Source organism: Nicotiana tomentosiformis, chromosome 6 (genome assembly GCF_000390325.3).
Source record: "Nicotiana tomentosiformis chromosome 6, ASM39032v3, whole genome shotgun sequence".
Classification (NCBI taxonomy): domain Eukaryota; kingdom Viridiplantae; phylum Streptophyta; class Magnoliopsida; order Solanales; family Solanaceae; genus Nicotiana; species Nicotiana tomentosiformis.
The window spans coordinates 39,899,516-39,922,513 of record NC_090817.1 but is presented as its reverse complement, the minus strand read 5'-3'; the positions used below and the strand labels follow the sequence as shown (position 1 = coordinate 39,922,513).

The window sequence follows — 22,998 nt, the reverse complement described above, 5'->3', positions numbered from 1 at the left end:
AAGTCGACAAGTTGGGAATGTTATAACATGTAATTTTGGGGTAAGACTATGGTGATTAACATGATAAGGAGGTTATGTTATGAGTTATGTTTGTCGTATGATAGTCGTGTGTTATATTTTTAAGTCAAGCGAGTTGTGGGACAAAAGTCGATGAAAGTCATCACAAGTTACGTTCATACGTTTTACTGAAATTTGGGTCATATATAACTGCGATTTTCTCCCAATATACTTAAAGTTACGGGGTGTTCCAACCATAAAATTGAATATCTATAAGTCTATTTTCTAACATATTAAACCGTTTGTCAATACGACATCGGAGTAGAGAGATATATGCAATTTTGCGAGATTTTGCAAGCTGCTAGGTGACAAGTAGGTGTGTCACCTACTTGCTTAAATGAGAGTGAAAATGGGCTAGTTCGGGTCGTCCAAAGAGGCCTTTTAAAGGACTATTTCCTTCATATATTAGACTGATAATAGGGCATAATAACCAGACATAAGCTCTGCAAAAAGCCTCCCAAATATTGCCCACAAACCCTAATTGATTTTCTCTCCCTTTCAAGTTCTAATTGGAGGTAAAACCTAGAGTTTGAAAAACCAAGATAGGAGCTGAGTTATCCAACAAATTAGGTAAGTTTACTACTCTCTTTAATCCATTTTATTTCTGCTGTAAATGCATGGTAAGTCATTCTATATTTGTAAGAACTCACGGGACGGTGATCGGAAGTCGTGAGTTCGAGTTATTCACTTGTAGAGGACTGTGTTGTGGACTATTTTGTGTTGTTGTTGGGCTACGTGTTTTACTACTGTTTTGTGGAGTTTTAGAGGAGGAAGGGTGTGGATAAACACCACATAAATGCAGGGTGGTGGACCGGTCGTTCGTCGTAACATTTTCGGGTTGTTTGACACTACTACGGTAGTCGTTTTGTGTATCAAGAGATTGGGGAATGTTGGGCTGTTTTGTAGTATTTTGTGGTGTATATAAGGTTGGAAAATAATGTATATATGTTGTTATCGTTGTATTCTTGTGTTGTTGGTCTTATCTTGAATTTGGAGGAAGTAAGGATTATAGGGGAGATGCTGCCCGTTTTAATACAAAATAAGCTCGTCGTTCGTTGTACGCTAGTTGTACCTTTCGTAACTTAATGATAGTATTATTATCCTTGTTGGAGATTAAGGTGCGAAGAGGCGAGTTCAACTTGGTGATTGGAAATATTGTGATTTGGTATGTTAAGGCTAAGCCCTTCCTTCATTATGGCATGATCTCGTAACTACATGTGTTTGATAATGAGGCATAAAGAGAAGTTCATACTCCCGAATTTATATACATTATCCTAGTCTCATAAGTTACAGTATTCACCCTTATCGAGACTTTATATTCAGTTAAGTATTGTCTTCTTCCTGTCAAGAGAGCAGAGGGTCTATATATATATATATGGTAATATAGTATTTTCACCACTATCGAGCTATAATCGGTGGGCAGGCCCCTATTGGGCAACCTCTGATCAGATGGTAAGTTATATACCGAGCCTACTATGGACGAGCGCCTATGAGTGAGCCCAGAATGGCCGAGATATATAGCCTTTTATGGACGAGCGCCTATGAGCGAGCCTACTACGGTCGAGCAGTTACTCATACCGAGCCTTATAGAGCCGGACATTTATTTTACTTACTATATTGAAATAGTTGAGTCAGTATCAGTAGGTAAGTATATCTCCAGATCATATTTGACTCCCAGTTACTTTAAGTTATTTTATTATTAGTTCAATTTCAAATTTTAGTTATTTTATTGCCTTATATACTCAGTACATTATTTTGTACTGACGTCCCTTTTCTGGGGACGCTGCATTTCATGCGTGCAGGTTCAGATAGACAGACGGGTAGACCGAATTAGTAGTTATTGCCCGAGTTCAGCTTGATCGGTAAGCTCCACATTCTTCGGAGTTGCCGGGTCTAGGGTTTTGTGTATATATGTTATGGGTAGGTCAGGCCCCTGTTTCGATCACAATACATCCATCAGTAGAGGCTTGTAGACATATCTTGTCAGTTAGTGCAGTATGTTGGGCTTGTAGGCCTTGTAGGAATATTTTTGTTAGTTTGTCAGCTGTAGTAGGTATGGCAGCTTTGTCGGCCCAGCTTTATATTGATGTTCAGTCAGAGCTCGTTTCCTTTCAGTTTAATATTTTGTTTCATGAATTATCTTGCAATGTGGCCCTATGGACAATGTATGACATTGTATGTTCAGAGTCCCTCCGTAGCAAGTTGGTATGCTAGGTTAAGTGAGGCACCGGGTGCCGGTCTCGCCCCCCAGGTTCGGGGCGTGACAATGAGGGAAGCTGACATTTAGAAAATATTTAAGGGCAGGATTCTCCCGATGAGTCTCAGACGCGTCCGGCCCTAACTTTCGGCATGTGAATCCTTTTAGGGCTCGTTTGGTATGAGGGATAACTAATCTCGGGATTAATTTTGATATGAGTTTATCCCATGTTTGGTTGGGATAAAATCGTTATATAATATCATGACCCAAATCCGCTAGTCGTGATGGCACCTAACCCAACCCGCTACGTAAGCCAACAGTCATATAATAACAATGAAATCGAATATTCATGATTCAATAACTCAATAGCGGAAACAATATCATAAAGTATTTGAGAATAAAACCATATTACAACTACAACCATCCCCAAAATTTGGTGTCAACGAGTACACGAGCACTACTGAAAAAGAACATACAAGAAACATCCTCTAATACAACTGCTTGAACAATAGAACAGTAAAGATTGAAATAATCGAAAGAGAACTTCAAGGACTATGGATGACATAACAGCTACCTCGTAGTCTCCCAAAGGCAGGCAACAACCCAAGTCTAGAAATCACCTCGACCGATGTACCTGGATTTGCAGACACAGTGGAGTGTGTAGTATGAGTAAAACTGATTTCATGTACTCAATAAGTAACAACACTAACCTTGGACTGAAAGCAATGGCGAGCTTAGAACAGTAGTCAAATTTTAATATCAATAACCGATAACATTTCAGAATATAAAGTAAAAACCGTACAAACAGGTAGCTCAATGATACCATGTTCAACTTGTTCACACTTCGGAAATTAGACATGTTTTCAAGTATAACAGTTAAACTCAATACAGATAGAGCATTTCATTTAACAACTAGCATGTGGATGGTATACCTCTATGCCTACATGTCATGTATACATGTCAATCAATAATGTCATAGTGGATCCATCAATATTCACACTTAGCACTGTACGGGTGCCTGGCATAATTTCCCATCATCAAAGCATGTATATAAAACACTTTGCCTATGCCCACTGCTGGCACGTCAAACTCCGAAGGGGAGGATCTTACCCAAGCACTAATCATAATCATTTAGCCCAATAGTGATGTCCGGTGCATGCGTCGCCCAAAACCATAACACTTAGCCAATGTGGGCCTGGAATATGCGTCACCTCAAAATCAATACCAAACTAGTTCCATGGCCCAAACTCAGTCATTTATCGTTCATGTATCAGATAAACGCATCTGAAAATACTTTTTTAACAGTATTACACATAAGAGGCATCAACAACATGTGAAGAATCAAATAAGAAATACTGAGACAGAAATATCATATAAGGATATAGCATCATGACTGAAAACATGTGTATAAATAAGGCATATAGCTTTGAAACAGCAAGGATACCCTATCAGGTCTTAAACAAATAGTACTTAGACTAGACATGATGTCTAAACATGAATCACATTTTAAATGATCAAACAAGTAGAGAAAATGCGGGGATAACAAGATATGATAGCAAAACAAGCTCGGTAATAGCCTAAAGGCTTCCCCAAACCACGAACACACCGGTGCACGTACACACCATGTCACCTAGAGCATACATTACCTCAATATCTTTCATATAACGTAGTTCTCAGGGTTAAATACCCTCAAATCCAAGTGTGAATGTGTTACTTACCTCAAAGCACGCAACTTAATATTCCACCAAGCCCTTGCCTCGCGAATCGGCCTCCGAACTACTCAAATCTAATCCCAAATAACTTAATACCATTAATAATAGCTGTAGGAAAAAATTCCAAAAGATAAAGTTAAGATCATGAATCAAATACGCAAAGTCAACCAAAAATGTCAACCCCGGACCCACACCTCCGAACTCGACAAAATTCACAAATTTCGAATACCCATTTGATTATGAGTCCAACCATACTAATTTCATTCAATTCCATCCACAAATCGACCCTCAAATCACCAAAATCTCACTCTCCAATACCATGGTCTAAAATCCCCAAATTTCACTTCATATTCACATAAACTAGGTGTAATAATCAATGGGCATTCAATATTTATCAATAAAAGTGATTAATCTTCACTTACCTCCTCAATTATGGTGAAACGTGATCCAAACATTGCCCTTGCGACCCCAATCTCCGCTTCAGCGGGACCGCTTCTGTGATGCAAATCGCGCACCTGCGCATTTCACTTAAGACCCTGACCTACCGCTATCCAACACTCGCTTTTGCGAGTCCGCACGTGCGGAATCCTTTCGCATCTGTAACCCATGCCCATCCAGCCACATTCCACTTCTGTCGAGCTTCCCTCGCACCTGCGTACGCACTTTTGTGCACTTCGGCCGCTTCTGCGAACTCCCCTGCCCAGCTCACCTTCCGCACATGTTGTCCATTGTCCACATCTGCGGACTTTTCCCTGAAGCTCCCATCTTCGCTTCTGCGAACCTTCAGCCAAAACCTTCAACAAAGTCAACCCTCAGTCAAACCTCTGAACCTTCCAAACCTTCAACTTTCCAACTTTTACCAAAAAAGCCTCAGACCAACCTACGGATCTCCAAATCAATATACGGACATACGTCTAAGTCCAAAATCGCCATACAAAGCTATTGGAATCATTAAAACTTCATTCCGGAGTCATATACAAAAAAGTCAAACTCCGGTTAACCCTTCCAACCTAAGCTCCAACTTTGGGACTAAGTATCCCAATTCACTTCGAAACATCCCCGAAACCAAACCAACCACTCTGGCAAGTCACATAACTACAAAAGAACATAGAAGAAGCAGTAAATACGGGAACGGGAATACAAAACTCAAAACGACTGATCGGGTCGTTACATATAACTAATTCCGGGATTAGTTAGCTCGAGATTATAGTGTTATTTTATCCCCATAGGAGGATGGGATAACTAATCCTGAAGAAACTAATTCTGGAATAATTAATCATGGGATAACTTGTTTCTCAACCAAACGACCCCTTAAAGGCAAGTTGACCCTTGCTTCTCCCATTTTAATTCTTTCTCAAAAGTAAAGATCTCTCAAGACCCCATTGCTCCAAGGTTCCACCCATCAGCTAAGGTAAGATTTACCCATAGATTTTTGTTATATTCAATATTTTAACACTAGTATTGACGCTACATACTCATGAAAATTATAGATTTTCAAGAAATATTAACAAGGACTCAGGTTAAGGACATTCTAGGATTTACTACAAGGGGTAAAATGTAAACTTTATCTATAATCTTTATGAAACATTTATGAGTATTTATGATAAAAATGAATGATGGTAGAAATTGTTGGGTGTTGGTGGACCTAAATGTGCCATTGATGAAGTTAGTTGGGTTGGCCGAGAAGATGATAGAATAATGGTCATGGATTTTTAATGGTAGATATTTATATCCTAAATGAAATTGTTGATGCTGTTGTTGGTGTTATTCGAAGGGATTTGGTCGATTAACCCCTAAATGGCCCATTGAGATATTTTGTGACTTAAACTCGCAGCCACTAGTTAAGTTGATTATTATGGATTAAAATGAGTAGTTATTTATTGAAATAAGTTTGACTATTGTAGATTGACGTATTTGGGTTGTTAGGAATTGCTGAGCAATTTAAGTAATGATATTGAGGTATGTTGATTTGAATGTTCTTCCATAAAATCATTCTCCAGAACTTGATGTCTTTCAAATGTATCTACATTATTAAGTGGCTTTTCAATTGGTAGTATATAATTATGGGTGACAAGTAATTATACACTTTTTATATTTTTACTTTAATTGTTGGTCTCACATGCTAAGCCTTCACATGATTAAAAAAATTGTAAATATTTGAAGCTTTCAACAAATATGACTTTGACTTTTAAAGGACTAATGCAATTGCCTATGATATGAAAGGAGAATATTATACGGTTATTGAGACTTACTTAAATACAACAATTTCGGGACAAAAGTGTCAAAAGAAAGCAAATATATTGGGAGTATTGTTATGTAGCTGAGAAGGTACAGGCCAAAGGTGCCTAATATGCGAAGCAACATGTGTCGGTGTAGGCCTATGTTCGTACTATTGGCTTGGATGACTAGATAATCTTCCTTGATTAAGATTATTGAAATTCTAGCATAATTAATGTTGATCCATACAGTATGGTGGTGAGATGTCTTAGCCGATCGGACAGAGATCGGACTCTATACCATACATGTCACGGCCCAAAATTTCACCTTAGAAATTATGATGGCACCTGGACTCTAGGACTAGGTAAGCCTAAAACATGCTGAGAATTAATGAAATTTAACCAACTTAACTGCAAAATACTAATTAATAACTGAAATAACATAGTTGGACCAACATCTTTCATACAATCCCAAAACCGGTAGTACAACTCATAAGTTTTTCTAATAGTAACTAGGAATATCAAGTACATCACTATTCCGGAATAATAGCAAACAGTTGAAGTAAAAGGCAACAATTGATGACTCTGGGGCCTATGAACGTCAAGCAGGCATACCTTGAAGTCTCTAACCACGCGGACACAAATCTCAAAACTCACACAACCAGAAGTACCTGAATCTACACAAAAATATGCAAAAGCGTAGCATGAGTACACCACAATGGTACCTAGTAAGTATCACGACTAACCTCAGTGGAGTAGTGACGAGGTAAGTCGAGACACTAACTAAACATAAAATATGTACATTATATTAACATAAAGCATGCAATGGAAAAAAACACTAATGTACGGTTAGCAGCGCAAAAATTATTAATGTAAGACAACCAAAGGAATAATAGAACCAAAATTGGCAAAAAGAATTAAACGGGTAATAAAGCATCAACACAAACAGAACACAGATAAAATATGTATGAACTCTAAGTAAGAAAAATGGATGACAATTCAAGTAATCAAATTGTTCCCAATGCATGAATTACAACAAGAATTCTCCCGAGGCACCATTCCTCGTAACCACAAATCATAGCCACAATTCCGAATCTTACATGCATGGCATCTCATGCCCACACTATAAATAACCTTCGCATGGCAAAGTCCAAGTGCTACCATATATATTGTGTCTGTTTCAAATACCAAATAAAATATTCGAGAGAATTATTTAAATACAATAAGGCATAATGACAAATCATGAATAAGATTATGCGTCAAATGAGATAATGAGTTTATTTTTGAAATCAAATAAAGTAAGATAAAGTATAGTTTATACAAAATAGAGTATTAAATGAGTTTAGTTAGTAATCAATAAGGTAAAGGAAACTAACGTTTCAATAGTTGTTGATGAAAATCCCTCCTCAAAATCACCTCCTACCAAATCTAGGGTTCTACAATATGAAAAATGAGACTAAATCCCATTCTCCAGAACTTATGTTCATGTTTAGAAGTTGCAATTACGAACATTGACTCGCAATTGCGGCGCCTGACAACCCGAGGGAAAGTCGCAACTGCACATCAGCATCCGCGGACTTTTCCCTGGAGCTCCCATCTTCGCTTCTGCGAACCTTCAGCCAAAACCTTCAACAAAGTCAACCCTCGGTCAAACCTCTCAACCTTTCAAACCTTCAACTTTCCAACTTTCGCCAAAAAGCCTCAGACCAACCTACGGATCTCCAAATCAATATACGGACATACGTCTAAGTCCAAAATCGCCATACAAAGCTATTGGAACCATTAAAACTTCATTCCGGAGTCCTATACAAAAAAGTTAAACTCTGGTCAACTCTTCTAACTTAAGCTCCAACTTTGGGACTAAGTGTCCCAATTCACTTCGGAACATCCCCGAAACCAAACCAACCACTCTGGAAAGTCACATAACTACAAAAGAACATAGAAAAAGCAGTAAATACGGGAACGAGAATACAATACTCAAAACGACCGATCGGGTCGTTACATATAACTAATTCCGGGATTAGTTTGCTCGAGATTATAGTATTATTTTATCCCCATAGGAGGATGGGATAACTAATCCTGAAGAAACTAATTCTGAAATAATTAATCATGGGATAACTTGTTTCTCAACCAAACGACCCCTTAAAGGCAAGTTGACCCTTGCTTCTCCCATTTTAATTCTTTCTCAAAAGTAAAGATCTCTCAAAACCCCATTGCTCCAAGGTTCCACCCATCAGCTAAGGTAAGATTTACCCATAGATTTTTGTTATATTCAATATTTTAACACTAGTATTGACGCTACATACTCATGAAAATTATAGATTTTCAAGAAATATTAACAAGGACTTAGGTTAAGGACATTCTAGGATTTACTACAAGGGGTAAAATGTAAACTTTATCTATAATCTTTATGAAACATTTATGAGTATTTATGATAATAATGAATGATGGTAGAAATTGTTCGGTGTTGGTGGACCTAAATGTGCCATTGATGAAGTTAGTTGGGTTGGCAGAGAAGATGATGAATAATGGTCATGGATTTTTAATGGTAGATATTTATATCCTAAATGAAATTGTTGTTGTTGTTGTTGGTGTTATTCGAAAGGATTTGGTCGATTAACCCCTAAATGGCCCATTGAGATATTTTGTGACTTAAACTCGCAGCCACTAGTTAAGTTGATTATTATGGATTAAAATGAGTAGTTATTTATTGAAATAAGTTTGACTATTGTAGATTGACGTATTTGGGTTGTTAGGAATTGCTGAGCAATTTAAGTAATGATATTGAGGTATGTTGATTTGAACGTTCTTCCATAAAATCATTCTCCAGAACTTGATGTCTTTCAAATGTATCTACATTATTAAGTGGCTTTTCAATTGGTAGTATATAATTATGGGTGACAAGTAATTATACACTTTTTATATTTTTACTTTAATTGTTGGTCTCACATGCTAAGCCTTCACATGATTAAAAAAATTATAAATATTTGAAGCATTCAACAAATATGACTTTGACTTTTAAAGGACTAATGCAATTGCCTATGATATGAAAGGAGAATATTATACGGTTATTGAGACTTACTTAAATACAATAATTTCGGGACAAAAGTGTCAAAAGAAAGCAAATATATTGGGAGTATTGTTATGTAGCTGAGAAGGTATCGGCCAAAGGTGCCTAATATCCGAAGCAACATGTGTCTGTGTAGGCCTATGTTCGTACTATTGGCTTGGATGACTAGATAATCTTCCTTGATTAAGATTATTGAAATTCTTGCATAATTAATGTCGATCCATACAGTATGGTAGTGAGATGGCTTAGCCGATCGGACTGAGATCGGACTCCATATCATACATGTCACGGTCCAAAATTTCACCTTAGAAATTATGATGGCACCTAGACTGTGGGACTAAGTAAGCCTAAAACATGCTGAGAATTAATGGAATTTAACCAACTTAACTGCAAAATACTAATTAATAACTGAAATAACATAGCTGGACCAACATCTTTCATACAATCCCAAAACCGGTAGTACAACTCATAAGTTTTTCTAATACTAACTAGGAATATCAAGTACATCACTATCCCGGAATAATAGCAAACAGTTGAAGTAAAAGGCAACAGATGATGACTCTGGGGCCTGTGAACGTCAAGCAGGGATACCTTAAAGTCTCCAACCACACGGACATAAATCTCAAAACTCACACAACCAGAAGTACCTGGATCTGCACAAAAATGTGCAGAAGCGTAGCATGAGTACACCACAATGGTACCTAGTAAGTATCAAGACTAACCTCAGTGGAGTAGTGACGAGGTAAGTCGAGACACTAACTAGACATAAAATATGTGCATTATATTAACATAAAGCATGCAATGGAAAAAACACTAATGTACGGTTAGCAGCGCAAAAATTATTAATGTAAGACAACCAAAGGAATAATAGAACCAAAATTGGCAAAAAGAATTAAACGGGTAATAAAGTATCAACACAAACAGAACACAGATGAAATATGTATGAACTCTAAGTAAGAAAAATGGATAACAATTCAAGTAATCAAATTGTTCCCAATGCATGAATTACAACAAGAATTCTCCCGAGGCACCATTCCTCGTAACCACAAATCATAGCCACAATTCCGAATCTTACATGCATGGCATCTCATGCCCACACTATAAATAACCTTCGCATGGCAAAGTCCACGTGCTACCATATATATTGTGTCTGTCAAATACCAAATAAAATATTCGAGAGATTTATTTAAATACAATAAGGCATAATGACAAATCATGAATAAGATTAGGCGTCAAATGAGATAATGAGTTTATTTTTAAAATCAAATAAAGTAAGATAAAGTATAGCTTATACAAAATAGAGTATTAAATGAGTTTAGTTAGTAATCAATATGGTAAAGGAAACTAACGTTTCAATAGTTGTTGATGAAAATCCCTCCTCAAAATCACCTCCTATCAAATCTAGGGCTCTACAATATGAAAAATGAGACTAAATCCCGTTCTCCAGAACTTATGTTCATGTTTAGAAGTTGCAATTACGAATATTGACTCGCAATTGCGGCGCCTGACAACCCGGGGGAAAGTCGCAACTGCACATCAACATCCGAGTCGCAACCTCTAGAATGACAACCATGCGTCCGAATCCTATCAAACCAACTCCGAATTGCACCAAATTTTGCGTACAATTTTCAAATAGAAAAACAGACCTATTCCAAGTTCCAAAACTAAAATTTGACCCCAATATCCCCAAAGTCAACCTATGGTCAAACTTAAGGAAATTCCTAAACCTCAAATTGTCAACTTTCGGAAAAATAAGTCAAATAAATCTAGGGACCTCTGAATTCAATTTCGGGCATACGCCCATATTCTAAATCACGATACAAACCTATCGAAACCATCAAAATATCGTTCCGTGGTCATTTTTACAAAAGTCAAACTCAAGTCAATATTTTCAACTTAAGCTTCTAAACCAAGAACTAAAAGGTCCAAAACTTTCTTGAAACGAAACTAACCATCCCCACAAGTCATAAAACCACAAATACACATACGAAAAACTTTTAAAGGGGAAACAGGGCTCAAATATACAAAATGGCCATTCGTGTCGCTACACATATATAATCATCACCTTGTATGTACGTCATCCACACACATAAATCAAGTAGCTAATAGGCCAATCAAGTCTTATTTGCTCAAGTCAAAATTAACCACGCCACTTACCTCTTTCTGGAATCAAATCAATAATCAACCAAGGCATTTTCTTTAGACCAAGCCTTCACACCAATCAAATCTAGTCAAATATAGTTCAAACAATTCGAAAGAAGCTTTAGAAACTATCCATGAGTGAAAAAGACTCAATCTTTAATGAAATTTAAAAAGTCAATAAAAGTCAACCCCGGGCCTTCTTGTTCAAAATCTAAAATTCGGACCAAATCCCGATTATCCATTCACCCCCCGAGTCCGGATAAGTTATTCATTTCTAAATCCGACCTCAATTCGAGGTCTAAACATCAATTTTATCAAATGTCTAATGTTTACCCAAAACCTGCAATTTCTACTTTGAAACTACTAAATTTAAGGTTACAAATCAATGGATATTTATGGAAATACATCAAAACTAGTTGCAAATCCCTAACAAATGAAGTTTGGATGAAAACATCTTCAAAAAGCTCTCCAATATGTGCTCTAGGTTTCAAAAATGGTGGAAGATAATGAAATCCCGTTTTAGTTTTTTTATTTAACTAGGCGTCGGGTGCCCTTTGCATTCGTGGAGCACCTGTCATATTTGCGAAGTACACAGGCTAATTGTCCTTCGCGTTCGCGGGGTCCTCATCGCGTTCGTGAGTGCATCACCCCAACCAAGCCTCCACGTTCGCGCCCAGTAGGTCGCGTTCACGATGTAGAGCCATCTTCTCTCCCCAGACATCCTAAAGCCTACGCATTCGTGAGGTTCCTCTCGCGTTCGCATAATGCATCCTTTCCGAGTCCCAAATTTCCCCTTCGCGATCGCGGTAGTGGCTCCGCAATGGTGAAGAATTGTGATACACCAGCAAAAACCAGTTAACTCTATATGTCAAATATCTAAAATAGCAAGTCTAGTCTGAGGCAAAATATAAATTAAGTAGTTAAACAAATAAGAATAACTAAAATATTACAATTTAAACATGGCGTGAGACTAAGTCTATCCGGACATAATTAGGAATTCTAGCATACGCACGGAATCGTCATCTCATACCTGCATAGCTCCCAAACATGTAGCACATAACTAAGTAGCACCTATGGGGTGTTCTCTCACAAGGTTAGACAAGAGAGTTACCTCGCTCCGAAATCTGATATCCTGCTCCAACGCCTTTCTAACTCCTCAAACCAATGCCAAACGATCCGCAACTAGTCAAACAACGTACAAACCAATTAAAATATACTCAAAGATTCGTAATTTAACAATTAAAATCATTTCACAACTCCACACGAAAAGTCAACAAAGTCAACCCCTCGGGCCCACGTGCCCGGATTCCAAAATTTTTCGAAGATAACAAATTACCCATAGCAGTACGAACTCAAATATTTAATTTATTCCCAATTCCATGTCTAATTTTGTGGTAAAAATCCAAAAATACTATTTCTAGGTTGTCTTCCAAAATCCCATAATTTTTTCAAATTTTCATGTTCCAATCCATATATAGTCAATGTATATAACTCACAATGAGTGGGAATCACTTACCTTATGATAGATGATGAAAATTCCCCTTCAAAATTGCTCCAAAACCGGCTCCAAATCAGCAAATGAGATGAAATAAGCCAAGTCCCGATTTGAATTTCCTATACACTTCCAAGGCATTACTCTTCGCGAATGCGGCATGTGCCTCACGTTCACGAAGCACCACTCAGATCCAGCTCAAAAATCCTCTTCACTATCGCGAGATAGGACCCGTGAACACGATGCCTTAACAAGCCTGACCATCGCGAACGCGACCTTGACTTTGCGAACGCGAATGCCAATTCTCCATACCCAGCTCCCCTCCTCGAACGTGACGCACTTGTCGCGAATGCGATGTACCTCTTCCCCCAAACCTTCGCGAATGCAGCTTCTCCATCGCGAACGAGATGATCAAACCACCTCCAGCAAAATCCTTCATAGCGAACACGTGTTTCCCACCGTGTTCGCGATGAACAAAACCAGAACCAACAATTATGCAATATAAAATCAAAGGGAATTGTTTTGAAACCATCGCGGAACACGTCCGAGCTTTTGGGACCCCATCCAACCATACAAGCCAGTCCCAATACCTTATTCAAACTTTTCTAAAGGATCGAAATACCACGAATAACATCAAAACCACGAATCGACGATCAAAATCCTTCTTTTAAATTTTAAATCTTCAAACTTCACCGAATGCGTCCGGATCATACTTAGACATTCTGGATCAAGACAAACTTCACACACAAGTTTCAATCCACTAAATGAACCCATCCAAGGCCCCAAAATACCCCCCTGGAGTCAGATAATACCGAAATCCACTCCAAGTCAAACTTAGCAAATTTCAAAACCTTAAAAAATACAAACTTCCAATATTAAGCACTGAAACGCTCTTGGACCATCTGATACTCAACCCGAACATATGCCCAAGTCCGAAATCACCTTACGAACATGTAGGAACCTTCAAATCCTGATTCTGGGGTCGTTTATACAAAAGCCAAACATTGATCAACTCTTCCAACTTAAAGCTTCCGAATGAGAATTATTCTTACAAATCAACTTCGAACTTCTCGAAAATCAAAACCAACCACATGTGTAAGTCATAATATATAAAGTGAAGCTACACAAGGTCTCAAACCATCGAACGACATGCTAGAGTTCAAAATGATTGGTTGGGTCGTTACACTATACAGGTGATTAGCGAGTATCATTTATAATTCTTGCTTTTATTACCTCGCCGAGGTTAGTTATGATACTTGTTAAGTACATGAGGTCTGTTGTACTCATACTACACTTCTGTACCCTGCATGCAGATCTTGGAGCTGAGATGTTGTGAATGACGGGAGTTGGCACTGAAGATGTACCTGTTTTCCGGATATAGCTACCACTTGTTCTTGGTAGTTTTAGATTTGTAATATGTTTATGCCTATTCAAAACAAATGTTGTTTTTATGTTCATACCATCTTTGTAAATCTAAGTCTTAATGGCTCATGACTTGTACTACCAATCCTTGAGTTATTGTATTGAATTTAAGATATTTCACTTATTGATTTCTTGTTATTCTTATTAGAATTGTGTTGACTGTAATTTGGCTTATCTACTGGTTTGGGTTAGGTGCCATCACGAGTAGATGAATTTGGGATCGTGACAACAACAAAAGATCAAAATAAGTTGGAAAATCCGAAATCCAAATTCATTAGGATATCTTATTTTTGTTGGATTTGTAACTCATTTATGCCTCCACGGATGATACAACAATTATTTACAAATATAAGTAATCTTGGTGACTCATCTGAGTGCTCAAACGAGCAGACGAAATTGAAGTGCAAAGAGAAAATAATTCCACTCCCATGAAATTGCAGAAGAGAATGCATGTTGATTCCTCAATATGGTATGGTGAGATAATTAGATATTAAAGAGAACGAGTGTATTGTGATAAGTTTGAAATAGGTTGAATATTGCACGACCTAATTAATGAATGAGAAAATTAAGGAGTCAATACATTAAATCAATTAACAGAGATATATTAGAGATATGACACTACTAAAAAATAATGTAATTCCGTCCACTATTTCCGACCGATTTTAATTAGTCGGAAAAACGATGGTCGAAAACTTCAAAGCGTTGACTGACTATCAAACTTTAATTTCCGACCGAAATCTGTCGGAAATAATTAAATATTTTTTTTTAATTTTCAAATTTCCGACCGAAATTGGTCGGAAACTATTAATATTTTTTAAAAAAAAATTATTTTCCGACCGAATTCGGTCGGAAATTTAAAAAAATAATAATTTTAATTAATTAAATAATTAGTTATAAATTGTAATAAATTGTTAATTTATTTTAAAAAATAAATATAAATTCATAATTTCCGACCGAATTCGGTCGGAAATTTCCATAAACTGGAGAATTTATTTGAAATTTTCGACCAAATTCGGTCGGAAATTATTAATTTCTGGGCAAAGAAAATTAAATTCCGACCGAATTCGGTCGGAAATCTGGGTAAAACCTCGGCAGAAAATGCCTATTTTTGAGCTACACCACCTGCCAATTACAACCAATATTCATCCTATAATGGCAGCATTACATTGCTGCCATTCAACCATAATTAATCAACAACAATGAATATACTAACAACAACAATAATAACAATAATTAACTAACAAAAACTATTAACTAACACTAACAACCATTATCTAACAACAACTAATAACAACCACAACAACTAATAACAACCACAACAACAACATACCATTCAATATTTTGTTTAATAACAAAATAACAATATAATCATCGTTCAAAATTAGTCTCAACTAAATATTGACAAGTTCAATACTTTGTTTAGCAATACACACCATTCAATGAGTTTTTTATTTAGCGTCATCTCTATCTTCACTCCTAGAACCTCCATCATCGACACATGGGGAAGGATCACGAGACCAGGGAATGGGGAAAGCATCACTAGCAAGAAGATTGGCCAGCTGACCTTGAAGGAGATTAAATTATTCGTCCCTCCTTTCTAGCTGAACTTTAAGGGTACCAAATTGTTCATCTCTCTTTTTTTCTCTAGCCTTTGTCTCTTCAAGCTCTGCTGTCAGCTTTGCGATCTTCTGTTCCATAGACGATATAGTCGACCTATCAATCGCCTCGCCTTGGGCGGAAGTCCTTATACCTTGCAATCCAGCCCTGTAGCGCCGAAATGATTTATCTGGAAGGTCGTATGCTATCCTCTTTTTAGGACCATCGACAACATCCAAACATATTCTCTGCGCTTCTTCGTCTAAAATGGGCGGTCGCGCGCCTTGTTCATTCGGTGGCAAGCTCTGAGTGTACTCCACCAAATTAATCTTGTAGCGACCCTTTATTTAGAAGATAGAAAATTACTAACTATATAATATTATAAATATTTATAGTAGTTATGAAACTTACATGTGTAGTCTCTGCCCGGTCCTCGAACCATCTAGTTGGATCTGTCGGTGCCTTCTTCTTCCGGATGTGAGTCTCCATGAAGAACTCATCATGACTCATCTTCCTCCCATATTATATTTCCTACAAATATAATAAAACGTGTTAATAAAATAAACATATATAAATATAATTCGATAAAAATAGACCGAAATATTTTATGGAATTACTAGTTGTCTCCTCGTATCCCACATGCTCCTTAAACCCAGACAGTGCAAGGAGCCACTCTTCTCAGATGCTCGGGCCTTCTTTCCCAGTTTACTCTGCTTCTCAAATTTCTCGGTGTCACAATACCTTTGCAGATCCACCCATACATCCGGTAGAACCCATGAAGGCTTCTTTTTAACCTTTCGAGCGGAGCTGAAGGAATCAGAGAGTCTCTTACGTCATTTGTACTCCTAATTTTTACAAATTTCACGTTTATACCGATCCTCCCAGGCACACTTAGTCTGCAAATAAAGTATGTAACGTTAGATGAAAATATTGTTAATATAATACTTAAATAGATAAGAATTGTATTAAAACCTTAAATTGGTTGAACATTTGCTGCACAAGATCCTCTGTAAAGTTACTCCAAGTCGGATAGGGTGCATTATACAACCCGCCAAGAATATCAGTGATTATCTTTGTAACCTGATGATTAGGAATGAACCTGCAACATAGAAATTACATTAAATAAAGAAGAGTAGCTATTATAATTCAGCAAAAATAAAGAAGTAATAAATAAATCTTACCCATTTCCCTTAGGCCTGATGATGATCCTATGATAACGATCATAACGCACATCATCTGGATCATCATTCTCCGATGAATCTGAAGTGTGCGCAGAAGGGGGGGGGGCATCTGGCTCAGTGCTACTATCCCGAAGACGAAGTCTAGAAATGCTAGGAGACGAACTCCGTGGAGAGGGAGACGGGGTCCCTGATGAAGATGGCTACGATCTACACCCCTGCATCGATCTGGACCCCTATTGCGATCCAGACCACTATTGCGATCCGGCCGGCTGAAATCTAGATGGATGCGATCCAGTTGGAGATGAAGCAAATAGAGCAGATGATGGGCGTACCATATGGCTCTGTGACTGGTGACTCGATGCACCCATGTTAGTACTGGTAGGATCATGAAAAGGAAGCGGGGTATAGCCCTGTGGCGGAGAATGGTGATAATATTGTTGGGCGGGCGAATGGTGGGTAGTATGATGAGTAGATGGATGTGGTGGAATGGATGCAAGTGTGGAGTGGAAGGAATCGTGGGTGTAGCACCATCATCATGATCAATAGGCCTTTTATCCTTCCTAGACCTACCTCGACCACTACCGGCCATCTGCATAAATTAAAGAAAATGTTAGAATTGAGAATATAAATCTATATAAGTTGAGAGCGCTTGAAAAAAATAACATGCTAGTCGTCTTCGTCGACGTATCCTTCCTAGTCTGAAAATCCTTCCTCTTCACTTATTTCATTTTCATTAGGTGATTCTTCATCCTCATTTTATATGATTGTTATTTCCTCCATATCAACTTCTTCTAATATGCGTTGAGGGTGCTCCAAGTAATTTTCTAACTGATCATCCACCATTTGGTTAACACTTGAGGTATCGTTTTGGTAAGCAACATCTAGCACATTCTCAACTTCCACCCTACCAACAGGATTTGTTTTGATTACAAACAACCAATCAGCCTTATCCCTCCGCAATGGATATGAAGCATAGTACACTTGCCTAACTCTTTCTGTAATTATAAAAGGATCATAGCGATCATACTCCCTCTTTTTATTAACCTCAATTATGTTGTACTGCGAGTGTGCATTTGTACCTCTTCTAGGTGTTGAGTCAAACCACTTGCATCGGAAAAGTATGATCTTCTTATTTGGCTAACCTGAATATGACGATTCTTTGATCACACCATAAAAATTATTTTCCCCATCCTGGTTGCCTTCACCACCTTTGACACACACCCCACTGTTATTGCTTTTTTTATACTTGGAGCATTCCTCAGTGTGAAATTTGTAACCATTCATATAATACTTAGACATAGTCATAACCGTAGGTGCAGGTCCCCAAGATATGTCTTTCAAAAATTGAAAAACACAGTTGTTTGAATTATTGACCTACATGTAGGGGTAAATAAATCACAAGTGAGCAAGTATATTTACAAGTATGTATATTCACATGTGAGAAAGTATGTAAGATGCACTTACACACTCTTTAAACCATGCCTCAAATGTAGAATATACAGCACCATGACCAAATTGACTCACGAAGTCACTGAGCGACGCATTGAAAATTATTTGTTAGTTGTATCAACCAAATTAAATAGTAGCCTGTGTAAATTAATCTTACGTCAACACTTACTTAAGAAAGGGTTGAACTTCCGGACAATTTAGCAACACATGATTTGAAGCTGATTTGTACTCCATACTACTTAGGCCCCTTTTGTTCGATCTTTAGAACCTCGGCCTGGTTGATTGAATACGGACATTGGTGGATATAATGGATCAATCTCAATCATCACATTGTGCCGATTGGGCCTATTTCTAGCACATGGAACATGACTGTCAAAGTAGTAAGAACAAAAATGGGCAGTTTCCTTTGCAAGATAGGCTTCGCATATGGATCCTTCAATCCTATTCCTCTTTTTAACAAATCGTTTACACTTGCCGATAGTCCTGCATATTGTCATATTAGAGGATAACGTTAAAGAAAATTACAAAAATAAATCAAGGTTTGATCATTACCTCTCGAATGGATACATCCACCTGCATTGATCTGGGCCTCCAAGTCGCGCCTCGTGTACAAGGTGAATTGGAAGGTGTTCAATCACATCAAAGAAACCATATGGAAAAATCCTTTCCAGCTTATTACGGATTACAGGATTGTTCCGATTCATTTGAAATAGGTTTTCTTCCCTTAATGTGGTAGAACACAAGTCTTTGAAGTACAAACTTATCTCTGTGATGGGTTTCCATATATTTTCAGGCAATCCACAAAATGCAATAGGGATTAAGGTTTCCATGAATATATGACAGTCATGACTTTTCATATGAGTCATCTTTCCCTCAACCATATCGGCATGTTTTCCCAGGTTCGATGCATAGCTCTTGGGCATCTTTAGGTTTGTAACCCACTCACAAATCTGTCGTCTTTGTTCCAAAGTGAATGTGTAGCTGGCCATGTGCTTGAACACCTTACCATTGTTCCCAGACTACAAATGTAATCCAGGTCGCCTGCAATATTCTTGTAAGTCCAGTCTAGCATTAGGGTTATCTTTTGTCTTATTCTTATCATCCATCATTGTGTTGAACAAATTGTCAAAATAGTTCTTCTTAATATGCATGACATCAAGATTGTGCCGAAGAAGATTATCCTTCCAATATGGCAACTCCCAAAATATGCTCTGTTTTGTCCAGTTATGAGTAACACCATGTCCAAGAAATCTAGAAGGTGGGGCCTCGGTAACTTTAGTGAAGTTCTGAACCCTCTCCCAAATTTCCTCACCGGAATAAATTGGAGGTGACAAATCATGTTCAACTGTATTATTTTTGAATGCGTTCTTCATCCTTCTGAACTCATGATCAACTGGCAAGAACTGACTATGACAATCAAACCATGACTACTTTCGGCCATGTCTTAAAGTGAACTCTTTACCATTTTTCATGCAGTAAGGACATGCTAACTTTCCGGCAGTCATCCACCCAGGCAACATTCCATACGCAGAAAAATCATTAATGATCCACATTAAGTTAGCACGCAAGTTGAAATTTTGCTTAGTTGATATATCATATGTCACAACTCCATCATACCACAACTGTTTAAGCTCATCAATTAGAGGTTGCAAATATACATCAATCAAACTCTTTGGATTGCGGGGACCGGGAATAACACAATTTAAACAAATATATGGACTAGTCATACACATTTTAGGCGGAAGATTATACGGCGTAATAAAGATCGGCCAGCATGAATATGGTGTTGCAGAAACAGAAAATGGCGTGAAACCATCAGCACACAAACCCAACAGAACATTCCTCGGTTCACTAGCATAATCCGGATATGTCCTATAAAAATTCTTCCAAGCTTCCCCATCTGAAGGATGACACATAACACCGGGCGGCCTTCTATTTTTATAGTGCCATCTCATATGAGGAGCGGAACTCATCGATGCGTACAACCTCTTTAATCGATGAATAAGAGGTAAGTAATGCGTCGACTTCACAGCAGCTTTCTTCCTGCTGGAAAGCCGCTTAAAACGAGATTTTTCACAAAATTTATAACTTTCTAAATCTGTATCACCCTTATAATATAACATGCAACCATCTTCACAACAATCGATTTTCATAGATGAGAGTCCTAACTTAGAAACCAATCTTTTAACCTTATATAAATCTTCAGGTATGTTGAAAGTTGGGTCAACTAGTTCACTCATAAGGCCAATGAAATAATCCATTCCCACTTGAGAAATATTGGTATCTGATTTGATACTTAATAATCTAACAGCAACAGACAACTGAGAGTGCATACTCCCTTCCCTTAGTAGACGACTAGTGGCCTCTAACTGTTCATAAAAATATTTTGCCTCTTCGTTAGGAAGTTGTTCAACACTTTCATGGGTTTCAAAATCGAAGTGCATCCCAAAAGCATCCGCAACCATTTCATGGTATCTAGGATGTTGAATGTTATTCCCCACCGACTTACTATATTCACCAACAACTACGTTATGAAATATACCATCACTACCATCAATCTCTCCATGACTAGTCCACACAAAATAATTATCCATAAAACTTTTTTTATAAAGATGAGCCTTAACATCCTCCGATCCAAAAAAATACAAACACTTGCACTTCACACAAGGACATCTAATCAACCCTCCAATCCAAAACGGTTCAAGTGACATTGCATGCGTAATAAATTCCTTAACCCCTTCTATAAATTCCTCCCTCCAAAACCGACGATTAGGATAATTTCTATTATACATCCAACTACGAGATTCCATCTACATAAAGAACGAATAAATTATATTAATCATAGTTCAAATTAATTTATAGAATTAAGTTACATAATAAACTTTAGTTACAATATAATTAATTTAAATAATTTAAGCGCTTATTGATTTGAAAGTTCATATATATCCCTAAATAAGTTTTTTTAAATTCAATTAGACCATTAAAGGGAAATATAATTAAATGAAATAAAATTAGCTAACCCTAGTATTAATCATAATTAAAATTAGTTAAATTTAAAAAATTAAACCCTAGCATTAATCATAAATAATAGTCACAATATTTTATTAATCGCGCCTAAATCAAGTTACGAATGTTTATAAGTTGCTTATTCTAATTTTGGATTATTGTGGGTCATGATTTATGGATGAGAAATTATTGTGGAAGAAATAGCATGATTCGGCCAATACTAGTATTGAGAGGGTCATTTATACTTTAGGGGGCTATTAAAGGTTATAACTTGATAAATTACCAATATTCCAACTTGAATTATTTAACGTCTTGGGCCTTGGTTTCCACCTAAGCCCAATCAAATTAAAGCGACGTGGTGTTTACTTATTCAATTACCTAACTTACTACCCAAACTGCATAAGAAATTGTAAATAACTTCATGAACCATCAAAGTAATAATTTTTGAAGTCAATGACTTATTCATACTAACAGTAAATCACAATCAACTCCAACTATTAAAACTAAAAATAATAGTTGGAGTATCAAATCATATCAGCACATACCAACTTATATACAGAACAAAGCATATCATGTAAGAAAAAGAAAAAAAAACTAATCAGGATACACATTTCAAAGCATTAGCACAATTTACTCGTAACAAGAAAAGAAAAGATAAAGAAGCGGACCTTAGTGTAGCAAGATTTCTTTCTTTAATATATTAGAACCTCAAAAATATGTAACAACAATAAATTTTGACGAAGCCCAAACGATAAGTTGTGACTGGTTTTGTGTTATTTTTTTTTGGGGGGAGGGGGGTGGCTATTAGGGGATGATTTGGGGATGGTTTAGAGCTATTTTTTGGGGTAATTTGGAGCTGGAATTTGGGGTATTTGGAGGTGAGTTTACAGTTGCGTTTTCACTGCTGTTCGGATAGGTTTAACAGAGAATTTGGGGCTGGTTTTAAGGGGAAAAACTGCTGGAATTTAGGGGTGTCTTGGAGCTAATTTTCGCAGCTCTTTTCTGGCGGTTCAAGGGTTGTTTTAATGGAGTTTTACATGGGTTTGCGGCTGGTTTGAGCTCGAGTTTTTTTTTTGGGGGGAGGGGGAGGGGGCTATTAGGGGATGATATAGAGCTGATTTTCGGGGTAATTTAGAGCTGAAATTTGAGGTATTTGGGGGTGAGTTTACAGTTGTATTTTCACTACTGTTCGGATAGGTTTAACAGAGAATTTGGGGATGATTTTAAGGAGGAAAACTGCTGGAATTTGGGGGTATCTTGAAGCTGATTTTCGCAGCTATTTTCTAGCTCTCTTTTGTGGGTGTTCTCTAAAATTAAAAGGTAGGTTAGGATTTGGTTATAATTTGGATATATATATATATATATCAAATAAGTATTAAATATTATTTATTTAAAAGTTCTTTATTATTTATACACACAAATATATAGTCTAAGTGTATAGTATATAAGCTATACTCG

The 22,998-nt window shown here is 37.2% G+C and overlaps 1 protein-coding gene and 2 long non-coding RNA genes across 3 annotated transcripts; all 3 read right to left on the bottom strand.

The window, feature by feature from the left end:
- Positions 1-15,768: 15,768 nt before the first annotated feature.
- On the bottom strand, positions 15,769-16,792 carry LOC108947721 (uncharacterized). The gene is made up of 3 exons (XR_011409129.1): positions 16,522-16,792; positions 16,316-16,435; positions 15,769-16,245 (listed from the first exon to the last, which is right to left on the bottom strand). It is a non-coding gene; the product is annotated as an uncharacterized lncRNA (long non-coding RNA).
- A 1,484-nt stretch (positions 16,793-18,276) lies between these two features.
- On the bottom strand, positions 18,277-19,212 carry LOC138894939 (uncharacterized). Its single transcript, XR_011409128.1, has 3 exons — positions 19,087-19,212; positions 18,704-19,017; positions 18,277-18,616 (listed from the first exon to the last, which is right to left on the bottom strand). It is a non-coding gene; the product is annotated as an uncharacterized lncRNA (long non-coding RNA).
- A 749-nt stretch (positions 19,213-19,961) lies between these two features.
- Positions 19,962-21,245, bottom strand: LOC138893840 (uncharacterized). The gene has a single exon (XM_070178504.1). The coding sequence runs from the start codon at positions 21,243-21,245 to the stop codon at positions 19,962-19,964; it is 1,284 nt and encodes a 427-aa protein (XP_070034605.1).
- Between the last annotated feature and the right edge of the window lie 1,753 nt (positions 21,246-22,998).